The 18,207-nt window shown below is 35.4% G+C and overlaps 1 protein-coding gene across 5 annotated transcripts in view; it reads right to left on the minus strand.

The window, feature by feature from the left end:
• The window catches only part of ZNF451 (zinc finger protein 451), a 72,000-nt gene that overhangs the window by 44,789 nt on the left and 9,004 nt on the right, over positions 1-18,207 (minus strand). The window contains exon 4 of one of the 5 annotated variants that reach the window (XM_019734655.3): positions 7,124-17,731. The exons of the other annotated variants lie outside the window; for them this stretch is intronic. Within the exon in view, the coding sequence (XP_019590214.3) occupies positions 16,238-17,731 (1,494 nt within the window). The 3' untranslated portion in view covers positions 7,124-16,237. Of the gene's footprint in view, positions 1-7,123; positions 17,732-18,207 lie in introns of those variants that run through there. 5 annotated transcript variants of the gene reach the window in all.

The raw sequence follows: 18,207 nt of genomic DNA on the forward strand, positions 1-18,207 counted from the left end.
GCCACCTCGTTACCGATCCAACTGCAGAACCAAAACTATAGCATTTGTCAGGAACACCGGCAGAAAGTAAACTGATTTCAGGATAGATGAAAGTGTCTTAAATGTTTCCTATAGAACTAAAATGAAAAGGGAACAAGTAGTCTTAGGTTTGGGAAGTTCCACCATTCCCTTAGTGCTAAAAATGCTGTACTGTAATTTAATGTAATATCACAAAATTTCAGGACTGTTCTTAGGCTAGATTTGCCAATCTCCCCCAAAGTCTATAACTCAAGTATTTATGTCCTTGGATCTTTTCCAAGAAAGGTCAGGCTTTCAGATATTCTCAAGCTAGAAGTGAAACTGGCTTTCAATGGTAATAATAAGCTTTCTTTCAGTTTTATTTACAATGTTAGCAGCTATAGCAAGTTCAGAGTCATCCTTCTCAAAGCACTTGCTGTGGTCACCCTGTACTAACTTCTACATTAGATTACTATTAAAGAGTAATATTAAAGAGTCCATAATGATAGCAAATGATCAATAAGAAAATGCTATACACTCAGTTATTTTTTGGGAGAAACACAGGAAAGTCTTAAGAAATATACTGAGGAAGACAGAGTCTCTATTTGCCTATGTTTTAGATCACTCTCTGCATCAGTTTTTCTTCTATACCCATTCCCCTCCCACTGGGGAAGTTGTGTGTGTGTGTGTGTGTGGGGGGGCGGTTCTTAACAGAATAAAGGATAAGGCTGTAAAGCCAGAAAAGGTTAAAAGGCGGATTCTAGTTCAGTCACTATGAAATTATTTTTATATTTCAACTAAAATGATGGGTTGTTTTCTAAATTATTAATAGGAACCAGAGGTATGGTTACAATGACATAGTCCAACACAAAAAAATCCTTGGTGATAAGGAGTTGGAAGGTTACAAAATGAGGGTCATATTGGGTATAGGAAGAAAAGCTGTTCCAGAATCTCAGGAGGCAGCCTAATGTGGCCTCTCCCTGCGATCCTACCTGTGCTCACCCCTGAATACTATGAATTCTTATATTCTCTAGTATCCTCTACATTTTTATTTAAAACTTGAGGCCAAACATGTATAAGGCAAATTTGAGTTGTGTCCTAGAAATGGCTGTCAGATTAGGGATACCGGTTAAATCTGAGTGCACATATCCATGAAAGTTAAGTATATACAGGGGAAAGTAAGCAAGAATTTTTTTGTTCTAGAGGACTAGGTTTATCTTTTAATGTAGCTTGGTACAGTTATGGCAAAAATTCCAAGTCTAGAAATAAGGTGTAATTTGGGCAGGAAAGGAAGAGGGCTTTCTTATGACGTCTAATCTGGAATAGTAGGATTCAGTAAAATAACTGGGAAAGAAAACAAAAGGAGAGCCTGAGAAACGAGTTCCTCATTTTGTGAAGTAAGGTCATTTTTAAAAAGGAACTAATATGAAAGGTCACCATCATTTCATAAGACTAAAAAGACAATCTTCAAGCTAATACTTCGAAGTTTCCCTTAGCAATCTCATATTGAGGAAATTTAGCTTCATGAAAAACTAGCTGCACTGCCCTGATTTCCTTTTTGCTATATGCCAATAACCACTTCAAACTTGAAATAAATTCAGTAGAACCTGAAACCAGTTCTGACCACATACTCACAATCCTGAGTATAAATGTCATCAGGAGTCACATCAAATGAGAATTCCACGATTTAAACAAAATTTTCAACAAATTAATTAACACTTGCATTTACTAATCAAGTTTAATGAGCTAAAAATGATTTCCTGGAAACTATTAAAATTTCTAACATTGCTGTGAAACTTTGATCTGCTATGTGAACCATAAAGAATACAAAATTATGAAATAGGCAAATTAATGACATGACACAAAATCCCACTAATCAATGAAGCCATCAATCTCTATAAGTTTCAATGTCTTCTTCCCCCCATCACTTAAGTTTGTTTTTAAGTGAAAATGATTTTTTGTAAAAATATATAAGTAAAATCCACAAGGCTATAAACAAAAATGTTAATAGTAGTTATTTCTGTCTGAAGTTTTTCCCTTTATCTCTGATTTTCTAATATTTCTACCATCAGCATATGTAATACAATTTTTAATAAAATTTCAATTATTAGTGAATAAGATTGTATAAAGACAAAAAATGTTGAGAATCTCACTCGATTGTTTCAGAATGTAATGGATTTGGTTTAAATCACTAATTTACGCCTTACGAAAATATATCTAACCTTCGTAAAGATAGACAAAATTTTTTTATCTAGAAAGAACATATAACCTATTAGTATAGTAAATTGTATACTTTTCTCCCTCCAGATTTTTGTCTGTAGTAATGCAATTATTGGATTACATTATTTTCCAAACCTAAGAGAAACAGGTATTTAGAGCAAGTCAAGATTTAGAGCAAGTCATTTTCAGTTCAACAGGCTTAATGGCTACTGGGAAAATATTTTTGCAGTTTTGATGTCAAATACTCTTACCACTTTAAAGCAAAAAGCATTTAGCTAACACATACTTATAAACTTATATTTTGATTACATATATGCTTTTAAAATATCCAAAACATATATACTGATTTGTATTTTAAAATGTATTTGAAGTACTAAAAGTACACGTAGTCAAATTAAAAGTGGAAAATTAAATATATTAGTTTAGTTTATTCCACTTAGACCTGACCTTCCTCTTTTTCAGTTCGGATTGTAAAAATAGAAAGCAAGGTTCTTAGCTTCCAGTCACACAGGGAATTTCTCAATGTTTAATAATAGATTTATTCAAAAGAAAGCTAATTATGTCCACAAGGAAATTTTTACTACAACCTAAATTTCTGTTCCTCTGACTAGTCTTGATGAATGCATACTGAAATGACTTCAGGGGTTGACTTTTTTTTTTTTTAATTCATCTACAAATGCCTATTTCTTGAAACATTCACTCTCAATCCTGAAACGCGTTATGGTTTAGGAAGCGAAGCGCCACATGCTTGCCAACCCCCACTTTGGTAGTTAAAAACTGGCCTGGGTATTGAATGCTGAAAATACTGGCTATACAGTGCTTTATGAAGCTTTTCTAAGAAGGTCTCATGAATACATTTTCTCAAATACTCCTAATTTTTTGAGGTAAAATTGGTATATAACATTAGTTTCAGATGTATAACACAGTAATTTGATCTTTGTATACACTAGAGTAATCACAGTAAGTCTAGTTACTATCGGTCATGATATAATTGACCCCCTTCACCCATTTTGCCCAACCTCTTTTCCCTTTGATAACCACCAATCTGTTCTCTGTATCTGTGGTTTTTTAGATTCCATAAATAAGTGAAATCATATGGTATTTGTTTCTCTGACTTACTTCACTTAGTATAATACCCTCAAGATCCATCCATGTTGTTGCAAATAACAAGATTTCCTTGTATACATACTGGGGATTCCAAAAAGTGTATACAAGTGGACACTGATAAACGTTGCTCAAAGCAATAGTTCGCTGTAATCAGAAGTGTCTGGACGCTGATGCTAACCACTTTGAGCACCTCTTGTAACTGCAGAAGTCAAATGTGACTTGTATTCATCTTTTGTTATTAGTATATATTATTACAATTTTAACATTTTTTTCCTTTCTTAAAACGTGTATACATTTTTTTTGGCATGCTCTGTATACACACATTTTCTTTATCCATTTATCCATCAACAGACAGGTTGTTTCCATATCTTGGCTACTGTAAATAATGTTGCAATGATCATAGGGACACCTTATCTTTTCAAATTGGTATTTTTAGGTTTCGTTTTGTTTTGTTTTTCAGGTAAAGACGCAGAAGTGGAATAGCTGGATCATATGGTAGTTCTATTTTTAATTTTTTGAAGAACCTCCATACTATTTTCCATAGTGGCTGTATCAATTTATATTCCCACCAACAGTGCACAAGGATTCCCTTTTTTCCACATCTTCAACATTTGTTATTTCTTGTCTTTTTTAAAATAGCCATTCTAACAGATGTGAGGTGTTACCTCACTGTGGTTTTGATTTGCATTTCCCTGATACTTAGTGATGTTGAGCATCTTTTTGTGTGCCCATTGGCCATCTGTATGTCTTTGGAAAAATATCTACTTGTAGCCTCTGCCCATTTTTATTTTTAACCTGATATTTTTTATTAAGTTCTTTATATATTTTGAATATTAACTCCCTTATTGGATATATAATTTGCAAATATTTTCTCCCATGCAGATTGCCTTGTTGCTGGTTTACTTTGCTGTGCAGCTCTTTAGTTTGATGTAGTCCCACTTGTTTATTTTTGCTTCTGTTGCCTTTGCTTTGGAGTTAGATCTAAAAATTTCAATGCCAAGATCAGTATCAAGTGGTTTACTGCCTATATTTCCTCCTAGGAATTCTATGGCTTCAGATATCACATTCAAGTCTTTAATACATTTTGAGTTTTGTGTAGTCTAAGAAGTAAAAACCGTGTTTCCCCAAAAATAAGACCTACCCGGACCATCAGCTCTAATGTGTTTTTCGGAGCAAAAATTAAGACCAGTCTTATATAAGACCCAGTATTATATATTATATTATATATTGTTGTATTAATTATATTATATATTAAAGTAAGACCGGGTCTTATATTAATTTTTGACCCAAAAGACGCATTAGAGCTGATGGTCTGGCTAGGTCTTATTTTCGGGGAAACATGGTGGTAGTCTGGTTTCATTCCATTGCATGCAGCTGTCCAGTTTTCCCAACACCATTTATTGAAGAGACTGTCTTGTTATAAATTGACCATATATGTGTGGGTTATCTCTGGGTTCTCTATTCAGTTCCATTGATCTATGTATCTGTTTTTAATGCAAATACACTATTGTTTTGATTACTAACTATAGCTTTATAATATAGTCTGAAATCAGGAAGCGTGGCATCGCCAACTTTGTTCTTTCTCAAGATTGCTTTGATTATCTGAAGTATTTTGTGGTTCCATACAAATTTTAGAATTGTTTGTTCTAGTTCTGTGAAAAATGCTATTTGAATTTTGATGGGGATTGTACTGAATCTGGAGATTGCTTTGGGGAATGTGGACATTTTAACAATATTAATTCTTCCCATCCATGAGCATGAACTGTCTTTCCATTTGTCTTCTTCATTGCTTTCACCAATGTCTTATATAGTTTTCAGTGCATAGGTCTTTCATCTCCTCGGTTAAATTTATTCTTAGGTATTTTATTCTTTTTGATGCAATTGTAAATGAGATTTTAATTTCTCTTTCTGATAGCTCATTATTAGTGTATAAAACCACAACAGACTTCTGTACATTGATTTTGTATCCTGCGATTTTACTGAATTAACTTATTAATTCTAACAGTTTTTTGCTAGTGTCTTTAGGGTTTTCTATATACAGATGTTCCTTGACTTATGATGGGCTTACATCCCAATAAACAAATTTTAAGTTCATAGTACTGTAAGTAAAAAATGCATTTAATACGCCTAACCTACCAAACATCATTGCTTAGCCTTGCTGGTTTCTACTGAATGCGTACCACTTTTGCACTACTGTAAAGTAAAAAAAATCCTAAGTCAAACCACTGTAAGTCAGGGATCATCTGTATAGTATCACATCATCTGCAAATAGTGACAGTTTTACTTCTTTCCAATTTGGATACCTTTTCTTTTGCCGGCTGAAATGCCTTGGCTAAGACTTTCAATATTACATTGAATATAAGAGGCAAGTGGGTATCTTTGTCTTGTTCCTGATCTTAGAGGAAAAGCTTCCAACCTTACTCCATTATGTTACCTATGGGTTTGTCATATATGGCCTTTATTATGTTGAAGTATACTCACTCTACACCCATTTTCTTCAGGATTTTTATCATGAAGTTTGAATTTTGTCAAATGAGATGATCACATGATTTTTATCCTTCATTTTGTTAATGTGGTGTATTATGCATTTGCAGATGTTGAACCATCCTTGCATCCCTGGAATAAATCCCATTTCCTTTCAATATATTATTGAATTCGATTTGGTAATATTTTGTTGAAGATTTTTGTATCCAAATTTTCCCAAATATTAAATACAGGCAGATCTTTCACTACTTTTCACTCATCTGCTCACCCCAAATTTGAACCCTTAAGCTACTTCATACTGCCATAAATAACTAAATCAGTTTTCTAGAAATATTTGCCAAGATTAAGTCAAAGGAAAAGTAGAATCAAAGTAATTCTGCTTTTCTGAAGCAATTTCTAGAAACAGTACTGAAAAGCAGGGCTTAACAGAAGAAATTATCATTTTACAGTATCTTGTGGCACTGTATCATTTTGTGGCTTTTTTATGATAACCGACTCATATTTTAAAATATTAGAATCTCTAAAAAAGCACTTAGTTCTAGAATAACTAACAAAAATGACCAATTCAGCATTTTCTACAGAATTACTTTTTTAAATGAATATATGGATATAAGTACTGATCCTTTCTGTGAACTAGAATAATTCTGCTCCATGTATCACACAAGGTGATATAATCTATGAGACAGCACTCTGTAAAAGGTTTTTTCCAGAGAAGTGATGAAAACCACCCAGTTCCCCATCTAACTGACCAAAGGTACTTTTTGGCTACTGGAAAAGCCAGTTAAAAAAAGAAAAACAACGAAATTTTTAAGAGGTGGGGGGAAGGTGAAAAGGGAGAGGGAATATAGATAGAACAATCTAAGGCAGAGGTTTACTCATTGTTATCTCTTTCTCTGAATGTCAGCTGGTACTGATTAGTCAGAGGGGAACCAATTGGAGGATGATTCCCTCCACCATCTTTACCTTCTATGTAAGGGATCCCGATTCAAAGAAGCTCAAAGGAGCAACCAACTGTAAAGTGGAATGAACTTTGCAAATCATATTATCCTTCTGACTAGTGCACTTCACTTGAACAGAATTCCTAAGACAGTGCATCACTTAATATAAAGTCAAATTTAAAAGCCTGATTATTGGCCACCCTAAATAAAGCATGAGTCCATAGTCTGGTCTGAAGTTTGCATTCCCATAGGTTCTGTTTACCAGAAGCTCCTTCTGCCCAACTTATAACTCAAACCACATCCCAAATAATGTTTTGAAAAGCAGCAATTTACTCAATAATTTTATATTCAAATACAGATAGAACAGAAGAGATAAACACAGCAAAGCAGTACAATATTTATTTACCATCTCCAGCAGCAAAACTTTGGAACCAAGAAACAACTCTTTTTGTACAAAGCAATCTCCTTCCCACCCCCTACTGGTTATTGTTTACAAATACAAAGTACACAGAACTGATTTATATGAACAAATTTTAAAACTTACATACAGATATACCCCATTCTATAAAGTACTCTACTCAGTTAAGAAGACTAATACCACCAAGTCTGTTAAATAAGATTCTTCCTGTACTGTCTTTTGGGTAAACCGCTGATACCTGTATTTATAAAAATCCCCTTCTAGGAAGAATGACCGATTTTCCTTCAGTACAGGACAAAAATAAATAAATAAATGTAACCTTGGAAATCAAAGGAATTTTTAAATATCTCTGAATACAAAGCAAAGCAAAGGGAAAGTTACTACGTTTTAACCCTGCGTGCCACTGTTCTACCTCTGGCACAAAAAGGATGAATTATGTAGAGAAAAGCTGAAAGTGGGAACAAGAAACTCAAACCAGCGAAAAACAGGAAGTTGACAAAACGTGGTTTGGATGCTGCTGGAGATACCACTGGCACAAGGTCACAGGTCCTTCAATACAATACCTCCAACTCCAATGAAGCAATATTTTTAGAAATATCTTCATTTTCCCCAAGTCCACCCTCAAATTATCTGTAAGCCAACACACAGGGAAATTACCCACATTTAGTTGCACTGAGGACACACTGCCAATAGGTGGTCCTATACACCAATGATGGGATGTCACATTCCACTTCAGTGACATTATCCTGTTCATCTTCAAAGTTGTTCTCTACCGGTGCCTGAGTTCTAGCTCAATGCTTGAACTGCCTGTCCCCGGGGCTAGAGGTCCAATGACTGAGAGCTCTCCTTTGGCTCAGTTCACGGAAGAAAAATAATTGCTCTAGATGTCTATAGTGGACTATGGTACAAACCAACCTCTAGACTATTTCTATAACCTTACAAGTAAAAGCTACACAAACTGTACACTTTGAATAGGTAGGAACCAATACATTTTCATAACGTATCCTCTTTCTTCACCTTAAGTTCCTCCAATTCTGGTTTCATAAAGGCTGTTCAATTCTGAAACCAGGAACATAATTTCCCGATGCCCTTGTACACACTGATTCCTTCACCTGAATGCCTGGATCCTGTCTCTCCACTAGTCCAACTAACTCTTTTCTAATCATTTTCCAAACCTCACCTCAAAAATTTGGTAAGAAAAGCTTCCCTGACCACTCTAGATGGATCTCTCTTTTGTTACAACATCATCACAGGCATTCCTCTAAACAGAATAATTGCATTGTATTGGTATTTGTTTCTCTTCTTAAGAGAATATACTATCTCTTATGAACGCCCAGTATCCCCAGACCTTCCTCAGTACCTGCCTGCACATGGCAAGTATTGAAAAAGATGTTTGACAAATGAAAAGATTATTGTTTCCAACACTGACACAAAATGACAAAATACCATCCATCAAAAATTTTATAAACATACCTACATATCCTAGCTCTTTGTTCTACATTATTTTCTTTTATTGTTTATTATGAACATTTCTTAGCTTGAACTTGAGAAAAAAAGACTATTTTACTTTTAAAATGTCTTTCAATGACTTAGTTCATTGTTGGGCTTGTAATATAGTTTAGTGATTCAGCCTTAAAAAAACTAAACAAGGGAAACATGAACTAATGAGATGAAATTACATGCTATTAAATACATCTTAAAATGTGTCTGTGTTTATATCTAATACCATCCCACAGCTACAAGAAATCTGTGAATATGGATAGAAACAGCACAACTACTAAAGAAAGGAAATTCATATTGGGCTTTTGAGTTTTCAAAGTACTTCTGGGAATTACCTTATTTGAGAGTAGGAAAATGGAGGGTTAAGAGACTAAGTGGCTTGCTAACACTCAGATAAAGGTGTTTGGAATTCAAATACCATCTGCTTTGCATCATTCCACCTTCCTTCCATTAAGCCAATATCCTCAAGTTACCAGTAAAAAAAAATTTAAGTGTATATTTCAAATAAAACAGGTGTAACAAAAAAGGTGGAAGGAAAATATCAGCAATAAGAACCATGACTAAAATAATCAGTGCTAAAAATACACTGAATATAAATAAGCAACACATGAAAGAGAAGCCAGTGACTAAGAATGATCTTAGTCCAGCATAGTGAAACCTTTATGGGAGAACTAAGCGTTTAGGTTTTTGATAAGAAAAGTGAAATAACCGGGAATTAGTTAATATAAGACATCAAGTACTAAGGGATGAAAATGCAGACACAAACACAAAGTTCAGGGAAGACAAAGATTAGTATATGTAAAATTAGCTTATCAGAGAGGTAAGACTTGAGTGGGGCCTTGAGAAACATGGAGGCAGCCTAGCACAATGTTCAATTGAAACTTTGAAGGAAGAGACTCTATATTCAAAGCTCATTTCCACCACTTGAGAAAGTTACTTACTGGTGAATTTCATTTCCTATCTGCAACATCAGGGTGAAATTTCTGCCTCAAGAGTGCCTAGTGCAGGGGTGTCAAAACTGCGGCCCGCGGGCCAACTGCGGTGCGCAATCCATTGTTAATTGGCCTGTAGCAAATTCCAAAAATATATTTAGTTTACTTAAATAAAACAGGTGAGGCAATACGTACTTCACCTTGAGTGAGTGGCCCGGCTATTTGTGTATTTTACCGCATATGGCCCTTGGAAAAAACATTGAGAAAAGTTTGGAGACCCCTGGCCTAGAGCCTAGTAAATATAAGTAAATGAAGGTTTTCTCCTCTACTTCTTTCCAGGGCAGGAAGACAATTATACCTAAGGCTATCAAGGTGCTTCCAAGATCTGTCAAAATATATTTTGCCAAAAGTAAAACAAAATAGGTGTTGTTAGAAGCCATTAAACAAAGACCAACATGTATGATTGGTCTGTGCTAAGATTCTAAATGAAACTAATTACAAATTAACTATATTCTACCTAAGACAGAAAAGAATGGGCTACCCACCTAACAGCAGGAAGCTGAATGTAAATGTTTTAAAAAGAATTGAAAATTCGAAACTGTTTAGTGATTCAGGAAATGTTTTTTTCTGCATCATCCACATCCTTGTTGCATCACTAATTAAAAGGGGGTATAAATAAAGGGATCACAAACATGATATTTATTTTAGTACATTACTACATTATAAATCAAAGTAGTATGAAACACTGCCATCACAAATAAAAGTGGGAGTTAACAAGAGGTCTAATCATAGCCCTTAAAACTGAATGCTGTGACAAAACCACTCTTATGGGCAATGGTAAAAAAACAGAAAGCATATTATAGCTTCTGGGAGAGTGGGGGGTAAATAACATATGAAAATCTGTCTTATAAAGGGATTACTAACAGAACTCATAACATAATAATACTTTAAGTATTTAAGGTCAAAAGAGAACGTTTTAAATTATCACCTGATATAAAGCATTTACGTTCACCTATACAAAGGAATATACTCACAAATATTAGACAACTCAATACAACTTGAGAGATCACCAAAGTCCTAAAAGTAAGTACAGACAACCTGAGAACTCTTGTTGAACTCTTAACAAGGCATCAGAAAATCTAAGAGACCATTTGAAATGGACAGTTACCTTAACAAAACCAGTAAAGCCCTTAAGACCTAGAGAAAGCTGGCTAATTTTAAGATACAGTATGTCAGAGCTGTACTATAAATTCAAGGTGAAGGGCCTAAAATCTTTATACAGAGAAAAAATGCAATTGACCACAAACTATATGTCATAAAACATTTGTGTGAATATGTAGAAATGGGAAAATAATACTACCATTAAACAAGAAGGTACTGATGAAAGTTCAATAGCCAAAGCATAATTTGAGAGACTGGATTGGCTTTTTTTTTTAGGACATTATAAGAGAAAACTAGAAAATCTCTTCCAATAATGCTGAAAGCATTGTATTTAAATACACAAATACAAAGCCACATCAAAATCCTCGCTAGTCTATACTGGTAGAATAAAAAATATTATCTACATCAAAGAGATTAAGGGAAGATCAGACATCCCTCTAGAAAGAGGTGTTACATAAAGAGGAAGAAAAGATCAATACAAAGAATGAAATAACTGATATGCCAACATCAAAAGGACATGGTTGGACTGTGATCACTCCCAGATAGATCCAACTGGAAGCAAACATAGTTTCCAGTAATAAGAAGCCTCAATGGTAACAAATACTACTATAAAAAAGTTTTCATTACTATAAAGTCAAGCTATAAAGCAAACAAAAAAATGTAGTACAAAAATATCATCCCACTAATCAGTAAGAGAAAAAAGATTTAATAAAACAATATTTTTATCATTTGCCCAGAAGCGAAATTCCCTAAAAGAATATTTAAATGGCTTACAAAACTTGTTCTATCTGAAAAAAATAACGAAAAGATTTGCATCAACAGTCATCATCATCAGCTTCCTGATAACTTGCATCTGTATATTTTCTTAAGTGAAAAATGAAGAACTTATTTGTCTCTATATCCATTAATGATAAACTATATAGGATGGATCTGGCCAACTGAATGACATGCGTAAGATGCACAGATACAACAATCGATTATTGGACTAGCTGCTAACATTAAGTACTGCGTTTCCCCGAAAATAAGACCTAGCCGGACCATCAGCTCTAATACATCTTTTGGAGCAAAAATTAATATATGACCCAGTGTTATGCTATGTTATGTTATGTTATATAAGACCTGGTCTTATATTATAGTAAAATAGGACCAGATCTTACATTAAATTTTGCTCCAAAAGACTCATTAGAGCTGATAGTCCAGCTAGGTCTTATTTTCGGGGAAACACAGTAAAGAATGCTAAATTTCAAAAGACAAGGGAACCTAAACAGTTCAAGTCACGGGCAAAATATGCCTCACATTAAAAAAAAAAAGTTTTCAGTTATTGCAATTTTTAAATCTCTTTCAATAAAGATCTAATCCATTATTTCTAACCTTCATTAGAATCCCAATTATAACCTCAAGAATACTAAATGTGGCACTGAATGCTGTTCATCCATGTCACTTAACTCTATTCAACTTGATAGCTGGAAGGGATTCTGGATTGTGCCTATTCCAACCTCCATGTTTATAGTACCTGAGCGGTTTTCCTGGATGTATTGGGACCTTAAAAACATTATCAATCAGGTCACTTTAGGCATCATTCAGTAAGTTATTAGTATAGTACTAATGTAATATACTAAATAGCATCTAAGTAGCCTGAAAGAGTTTATCTCTCAAAATGTCATTTTGAGGGCCAAGTAAATAATGGAATTATACTGATAAAGAAGCTGTCATATAAAGTTTAAATGCAATTACACTGATAAGAACTGTCTCAGAGTCTTAAAAAAAAAAGATAAAAGTGTCAGCAAATTTACTGCTTTTTCTTAATGTCCTTTTCTCTTCTTCCAAGTAAGCACATCCAGTTATCAAATATAAGTTATGTTACCATGGCTAGATATGAGACAAATGACTCATTCAGAAAGCCTTGAACCTACAGGTAGAAAACAAAGCTGCCTTAATTCCCAGAAACTGAGCCAATCACTAATAACTAAAATGAACTACTGTCAAGTTATTTAAATGAAGGAGGGACATAATCTACAACCTTCTGAAATAGATCAACAGTGCTATAAAGAAAACTAACATTCAGAAGGAGAGTACATTTAGATAGTGCAATTGTACAAATGAATAAACTACAAATTAAAAATCAATGTACAAAATTCACACATTACCAGCAACATAGGCAAGACATCAGAATGTTAAGTTTTAAACAATAGTGTGAAATTTTAAAAGGCACTTCATATAACAATGAAAACAGTACTTCTCCGTACACAGTAACTACAAGAAATCATATTATCTCCACATTCTATGTCTAGTCAAGAAAAAATATTTTGAAGAAAAAGGATCATTAGACACATCCCCTTTGAGAATACCAAATCATTAAACTTGCAATTATTCCAAAGCCTCATAGAAAACCTGGAAGTATTTAAACATAAGAGGTTGGCTTACTGGAGAATTCTGTCACAGATTCTGCACATGGCAGGCACAATATGAACATTTATTATCTAATTATGAATTTCATACACTATTGGTGTTGTCGCTCTAAACCAAGTCCCAACCCTAATTTTTAGTTTTGTAACACCATCATCATTCAAGTATGCCAGAGAAAGACTTTAAAATAAAAAACCAACAGGTCAAGGATATTGTTTCTTCTGTAGTTAAGAGACTAAATCTGTAGCTGAAAACTGTTCCTACTCTACAGCATTCTGCTCCTACTATCCCCACTCAACTGTCATATCCTTTCAAAAGTTACCTACTTGATCACCAATTCAATAATTTCATTTCTCAATACCTGTTACTTTTAGGAAAATTCTCTGGAGAGGCTTGGGCCTATCAATTAGCGTGATAAAGCAATGTTATTCATCTTTATTACTGAGCAGCGTAACACAAGAGGAAGAGAATAGCAATGCTGTTTTATAAAATATTGAAGTAGCTACACAATAATGTAAATATAGTTAACACTACTGAACTGCACACTTCAAAAGTTAAGATGGTAAACTTTATGTTGTCTTTTTTAACTATAATATAGAAAAATTAAAAAGGAAGGGCTTATAAGCAGAAGTGAAAAAGCAGTTTCAGAGAACCCTATCTTCAAGCATCATTTATTTTGGTTTGGTTTCCAGAAAATAAGAGTACCTCAAAAATAATTAAGTTTGTGACCAGGTTTTATTTTAGGGAAGGAAAGGGAAGAAATGGAAAAGTAGCAGCAGTCTGAAGTAGCCTTAGCTAATTCGGACCGCTTTTGTGTAGCCATAGAGAACAGTTCCAAGGTTTCTCTCTCCAGTGAGTTCCCCAGTGGCCAGTCCTTTCAAAGGAAACTACAATGCCATGTCAAGCGCACATGAGACTGCCTGGTATAGTACGTATCATGAACTACAAAAATCTTTGTATGATTTCTTAGGCTCTTCTAGAATTCAATTTGAAGAGTTCAACTAGAGAGTTCCTAGAACACTGTTGTAGACATAAAAAAGTAGAAGTAAAACTTTGTGGAAAATATAGAAAAATAAAGGTAAATGTTAACTCTAGATATGACTTAACCAATCATCTGCAAAATAATCTCTTCTATCAAGACTGTAGTTTAGGCTTAAACTATAAATAGGACCAATACGGTACCCTGAAATTATCTAACAAAACAAAGTAACTTCTTCCAAGTAGGGATATATGCCTTTTCAACCTCTATTGCACAAACAGGTAAAGAAAAGTAGATAAAAAGGGTGCTGAATATGGTTATGATGGAGGGGGAGAATGAACTTCCAATAAACCATTAAAAAGTGGGGCACCAGGGAAACTGTCAATCACCACTATGTAAGAACTATGGCAAGAAACAGAAAACACATGAACCCTAAAACAGTGTTATATGCCACTAACAGTAGACCCAAAATATTATGATCAAGCAGATGAGAAAAATAAAGATGTCTGACAAGCAAGTTACAAAATTTTAAGTCTGTTGATAAAAAAATTTTGTTTTGGCTGCCAAGCAAATAATACTAGATGATATATTCAGACCCCTCAAACTTGGCATTTTCTCCATTTCTGAAGTCACGCTGTGAAGACAAGGAGCTAAGGGCTGGTATACCAGACAGCCACTGCCTTGAGATTAAAAAGGTATTGTGAGACACATAACTGAGGTATCTGCTGCCAGTTCCAGTATGGTGGAGAACTATTAATTGAACCAATCAGGAGCAAAAAGGTAAGTCATCTCTCATGGTAAGAGTCTGACTAGATTAAGGGACCAATAAACTACGACTATGTCACTGAAGTCTTAATTTCAGACTTTCAAGAAATCATTAAGGGACATCATTTAAACAGCTATCCAGAAACAGAACTGTGTGAGACGTTCTCTTTACTACATCCACAGTTATACTCTAAATCTTAGGAATTTTTCAGTAACTCAATTGAGGCCATCCCTCTTTATTACAATAAGAGGACCAGACTGTCAGGCATGTTTGGAATTCTTGCTCTTTCAAGAGTTCAGATTTGCATGCCTGGATGGTGTAACATCCTTTATTTTCAGGGCACATTATAATGTACGTATATTTTTTTATTTAGTGTGATGATCAAGCTCAAAAAAGTTGTTTAGAAGGTAGGTTTGTTTTAAAAGGTCATCTCGGTGAAAGGCCTAGATTATCCTGAGAGAACACCATTACTGGGTCTCACAGCTTTATATATGAGAGCTTGATAGGTCGAAAACTTATGAATGATGACAACTAATAATTCTCTCATGTGTAACTTTGAGTGGTGATGTTATGGTAGCCATCAGTCTTGGTGAACACAGTTACTGTGAAAATTTCTACAGAATGTTACAGGTAGAAAAGTCTTTTTCCAGCTGCCGTCCACAGTAGACCTGTGACATCTAGCCATCCCACTGGAAGCAAACTGGATTTGGCAAATTTTGATTTGAATTCCAGTTCTTGATATGCAGCTTCACTGTTGATTTTTAAGTCTCACAGAGCTTGAGAGTAGTATGGACTGACTCTTGGTGAGTTGAGCATTCTGACATAAAGAGAATGTAATAGGTTTGTCATTTTGTGAAGATCTGACAAGCTGAAGCCTGAACAAGGAAGCACTGAAGACCTAAAAACGACGAATTTGCCTCTGATGGTAAACAGAGATCTAGTTATTTTTCCAGACCCCAAATCTGCTAGTCCTCAATTTACCAGTAAGATTTTCCTGAGGAACAAATCTTTATATTTTCCTTTAATCACAAGAGGATTCAGATTCCTGAGTACCCTCCTCTGGACTTTACTGGACCAGAAATAATGGGTAAATCTTTGTCCAACCCTACTCTGATGAAAAGTCTCTACTGTTCCCGTGGCCAATAAAGCATGGTTCTCTTTATTATATACTTCATTCCAAAAGTCTAGAATTCAAATGTCAGCGGTGGCAATTCCAGACATACATTCAGTTTTTGAGGTGACTTCCAACCTGTTGATCCTGTTTGAGTCAGGTGGAAGTAAAAATACTTAGAAGGTTGGATGGCTACACTGCTGAACAAAAACAGGCCATTAATTCTTGTACCCATGGCGTTCTGGAGATTCTCCCTTTTTTCTGTATCTATAGGGGTGGTTTCTGGATTTGTACCAATCCCCTTTGGAGTATCCTCTATTGTGATAATGTGCTTTCTGATCATGACTATAAAAGTATCGATGTTGGTTATAGTATTTGTTGTGGTCTTTATAGTCATTTTCTTTTATATTGTTTTCTTCTGCAACAACAGCATTCACATCTTGTCCAAAGAGGGAAGTACCATCAAAGGGCAAATGTGAGATCTTCTCCTGGGTTTTCTTAGTGAGAGATGTAAGTCGGAGCCAGGCTTGCCTTCTGTAGTCTACTGCCATTGCCATAACTCTGACTACAGAGTCCATTATGTCCCTAGTAGTACAAAGCTGCCAAAGGCCCGCATCCATACCATCAGATATTATACATCTGGCTTTTCCACGATCAAACTCAGGGTCATGGACCAGATCTTCCATGTCTTCCCAGAGTTTACGCTGATACTGAGTCATATAGGCCATGTAGCTAGCAGCTCGGGCTGCAATGGAAGCAGCATGGTAGAACCTACAACCCATGACCTCCATTTCTTTTGAGGTAGAATCTAGAGGAGATGTTGTACTTCCTCTTTTGCTATGCTCTAACGCTTCTACAATGGGGCCCTCAGCTGGTGGATTCGGTTGGAAAGGAGAAGTATCCTTGGCCACGGGATATACCCTGTGTCCCATGAAGGAAGAAGGGTGGCAATCAGCAGGGTCTTTAAAAACCTCAGTGGTGGCAATTCTCAGAAGAGGATGCAAAGGAGGAACCAATCGCTTCTTAGAGGTCACATAATCAGGTTTCCCATCACATGATTCTGCTTCCGATTGTAACGTTACTCTCTTTATAACACCTCTTTGTTCCATTCTCTTCAAAAGACCTGTAAAACTAGACTGACTAGGGTCAGTTGGCTGCCCTTTGTCATCAGCTGAGGGCGATTTGCAGTCAGCCTCCTCTTCAACTGTGGATAAATTTTCTTCCTTGGAGGTGGAGATGTCCCAAGGAACTGAGGAATTCTCAATTGGCCTAGAATGATGAAATCTGAAACAGCTCCTGGACTGCAGATCACGTATTACTCGGGACATCTCAGCCACTTGTGTTTGGAGATAGAGGATGGCATCCTGTCCATGCCGTGAAGCTGACGACTCTGGAGGTAAATCCTCCTTGACCTCTGAAGAGGCCAAAGATTCTTGGGGGACCAGAAGTGGAGATGAAGACAGAGTCTGACAATTTTGTGATGGTTTAAATGTCTCTGCCTCAGAAATCTTAATATCTGAATTATTTTGATCATTTTTCTGGTTCTCCAATGGGTTCTCAACAGAAGAAGGTTGAGAAACTATCCTTTGTGGACTGCTGGTGCAACTCCCAGAGGAGGAGCTGCTGTCTCCATTGGGAAGAGGAACACTGCAGCTAGAGCACATTTCTGGGCGATGATTCTCAGAGGATGGCACCTTAGACTCAGGCATTCTCTGGGTTATCCATATGAACAAGAAAACCAAGGGAAAAAGAAAAATGCTTTTAATATGTTAACTTTTAAGTGCAGAGATGCATGTCCAGTAAGTAGAATTCAATTTTTTAAATTACTATAATTAACAATGAAAGATGCAATCCATTACAGGTCAGCAAGTGGATCACAGAAATCAAATCCAAGTTTCACTACCCCAAAGGCCCAATATCAAATACTGGCATTAATGCGGTACTCTGTCTAGGAAAAAAGAAAGTATAAACAAGCCCAGTTCAAGTGCTGCCACTCTAACCTGCTGCTTCGTCCCATTCTACAGTAAGAGGTGGCGAGATTGCTGGTGATAATCCCATTCAATATATGTAAGTCAACAAGTAGGAGCTAATAATTGCAGAGGAAACTTGGAGAAAGTTCCAGAAAAAAAATTTTTTTTCTAAAAGTCCTGCCTTGCAGAATCACTTTTAAACCGCTTTAAAAATTCTC

The sequence above is a fragment of the Rhinolophus sinicus genome, chromosome 2 (genome assembly GCF_057876585.1).
Source record: "Rhinolophus sinicus isolate RSI-liver-muscle chromosome 2, RSI-T2T, whole genome shotgun sequence".
NCBI lineage: Eukaryota > Metazoa > Chordata > Mammalia > Chiroptera > Rhinolophidae > Rhinolophus > Rhinolophus sinicus.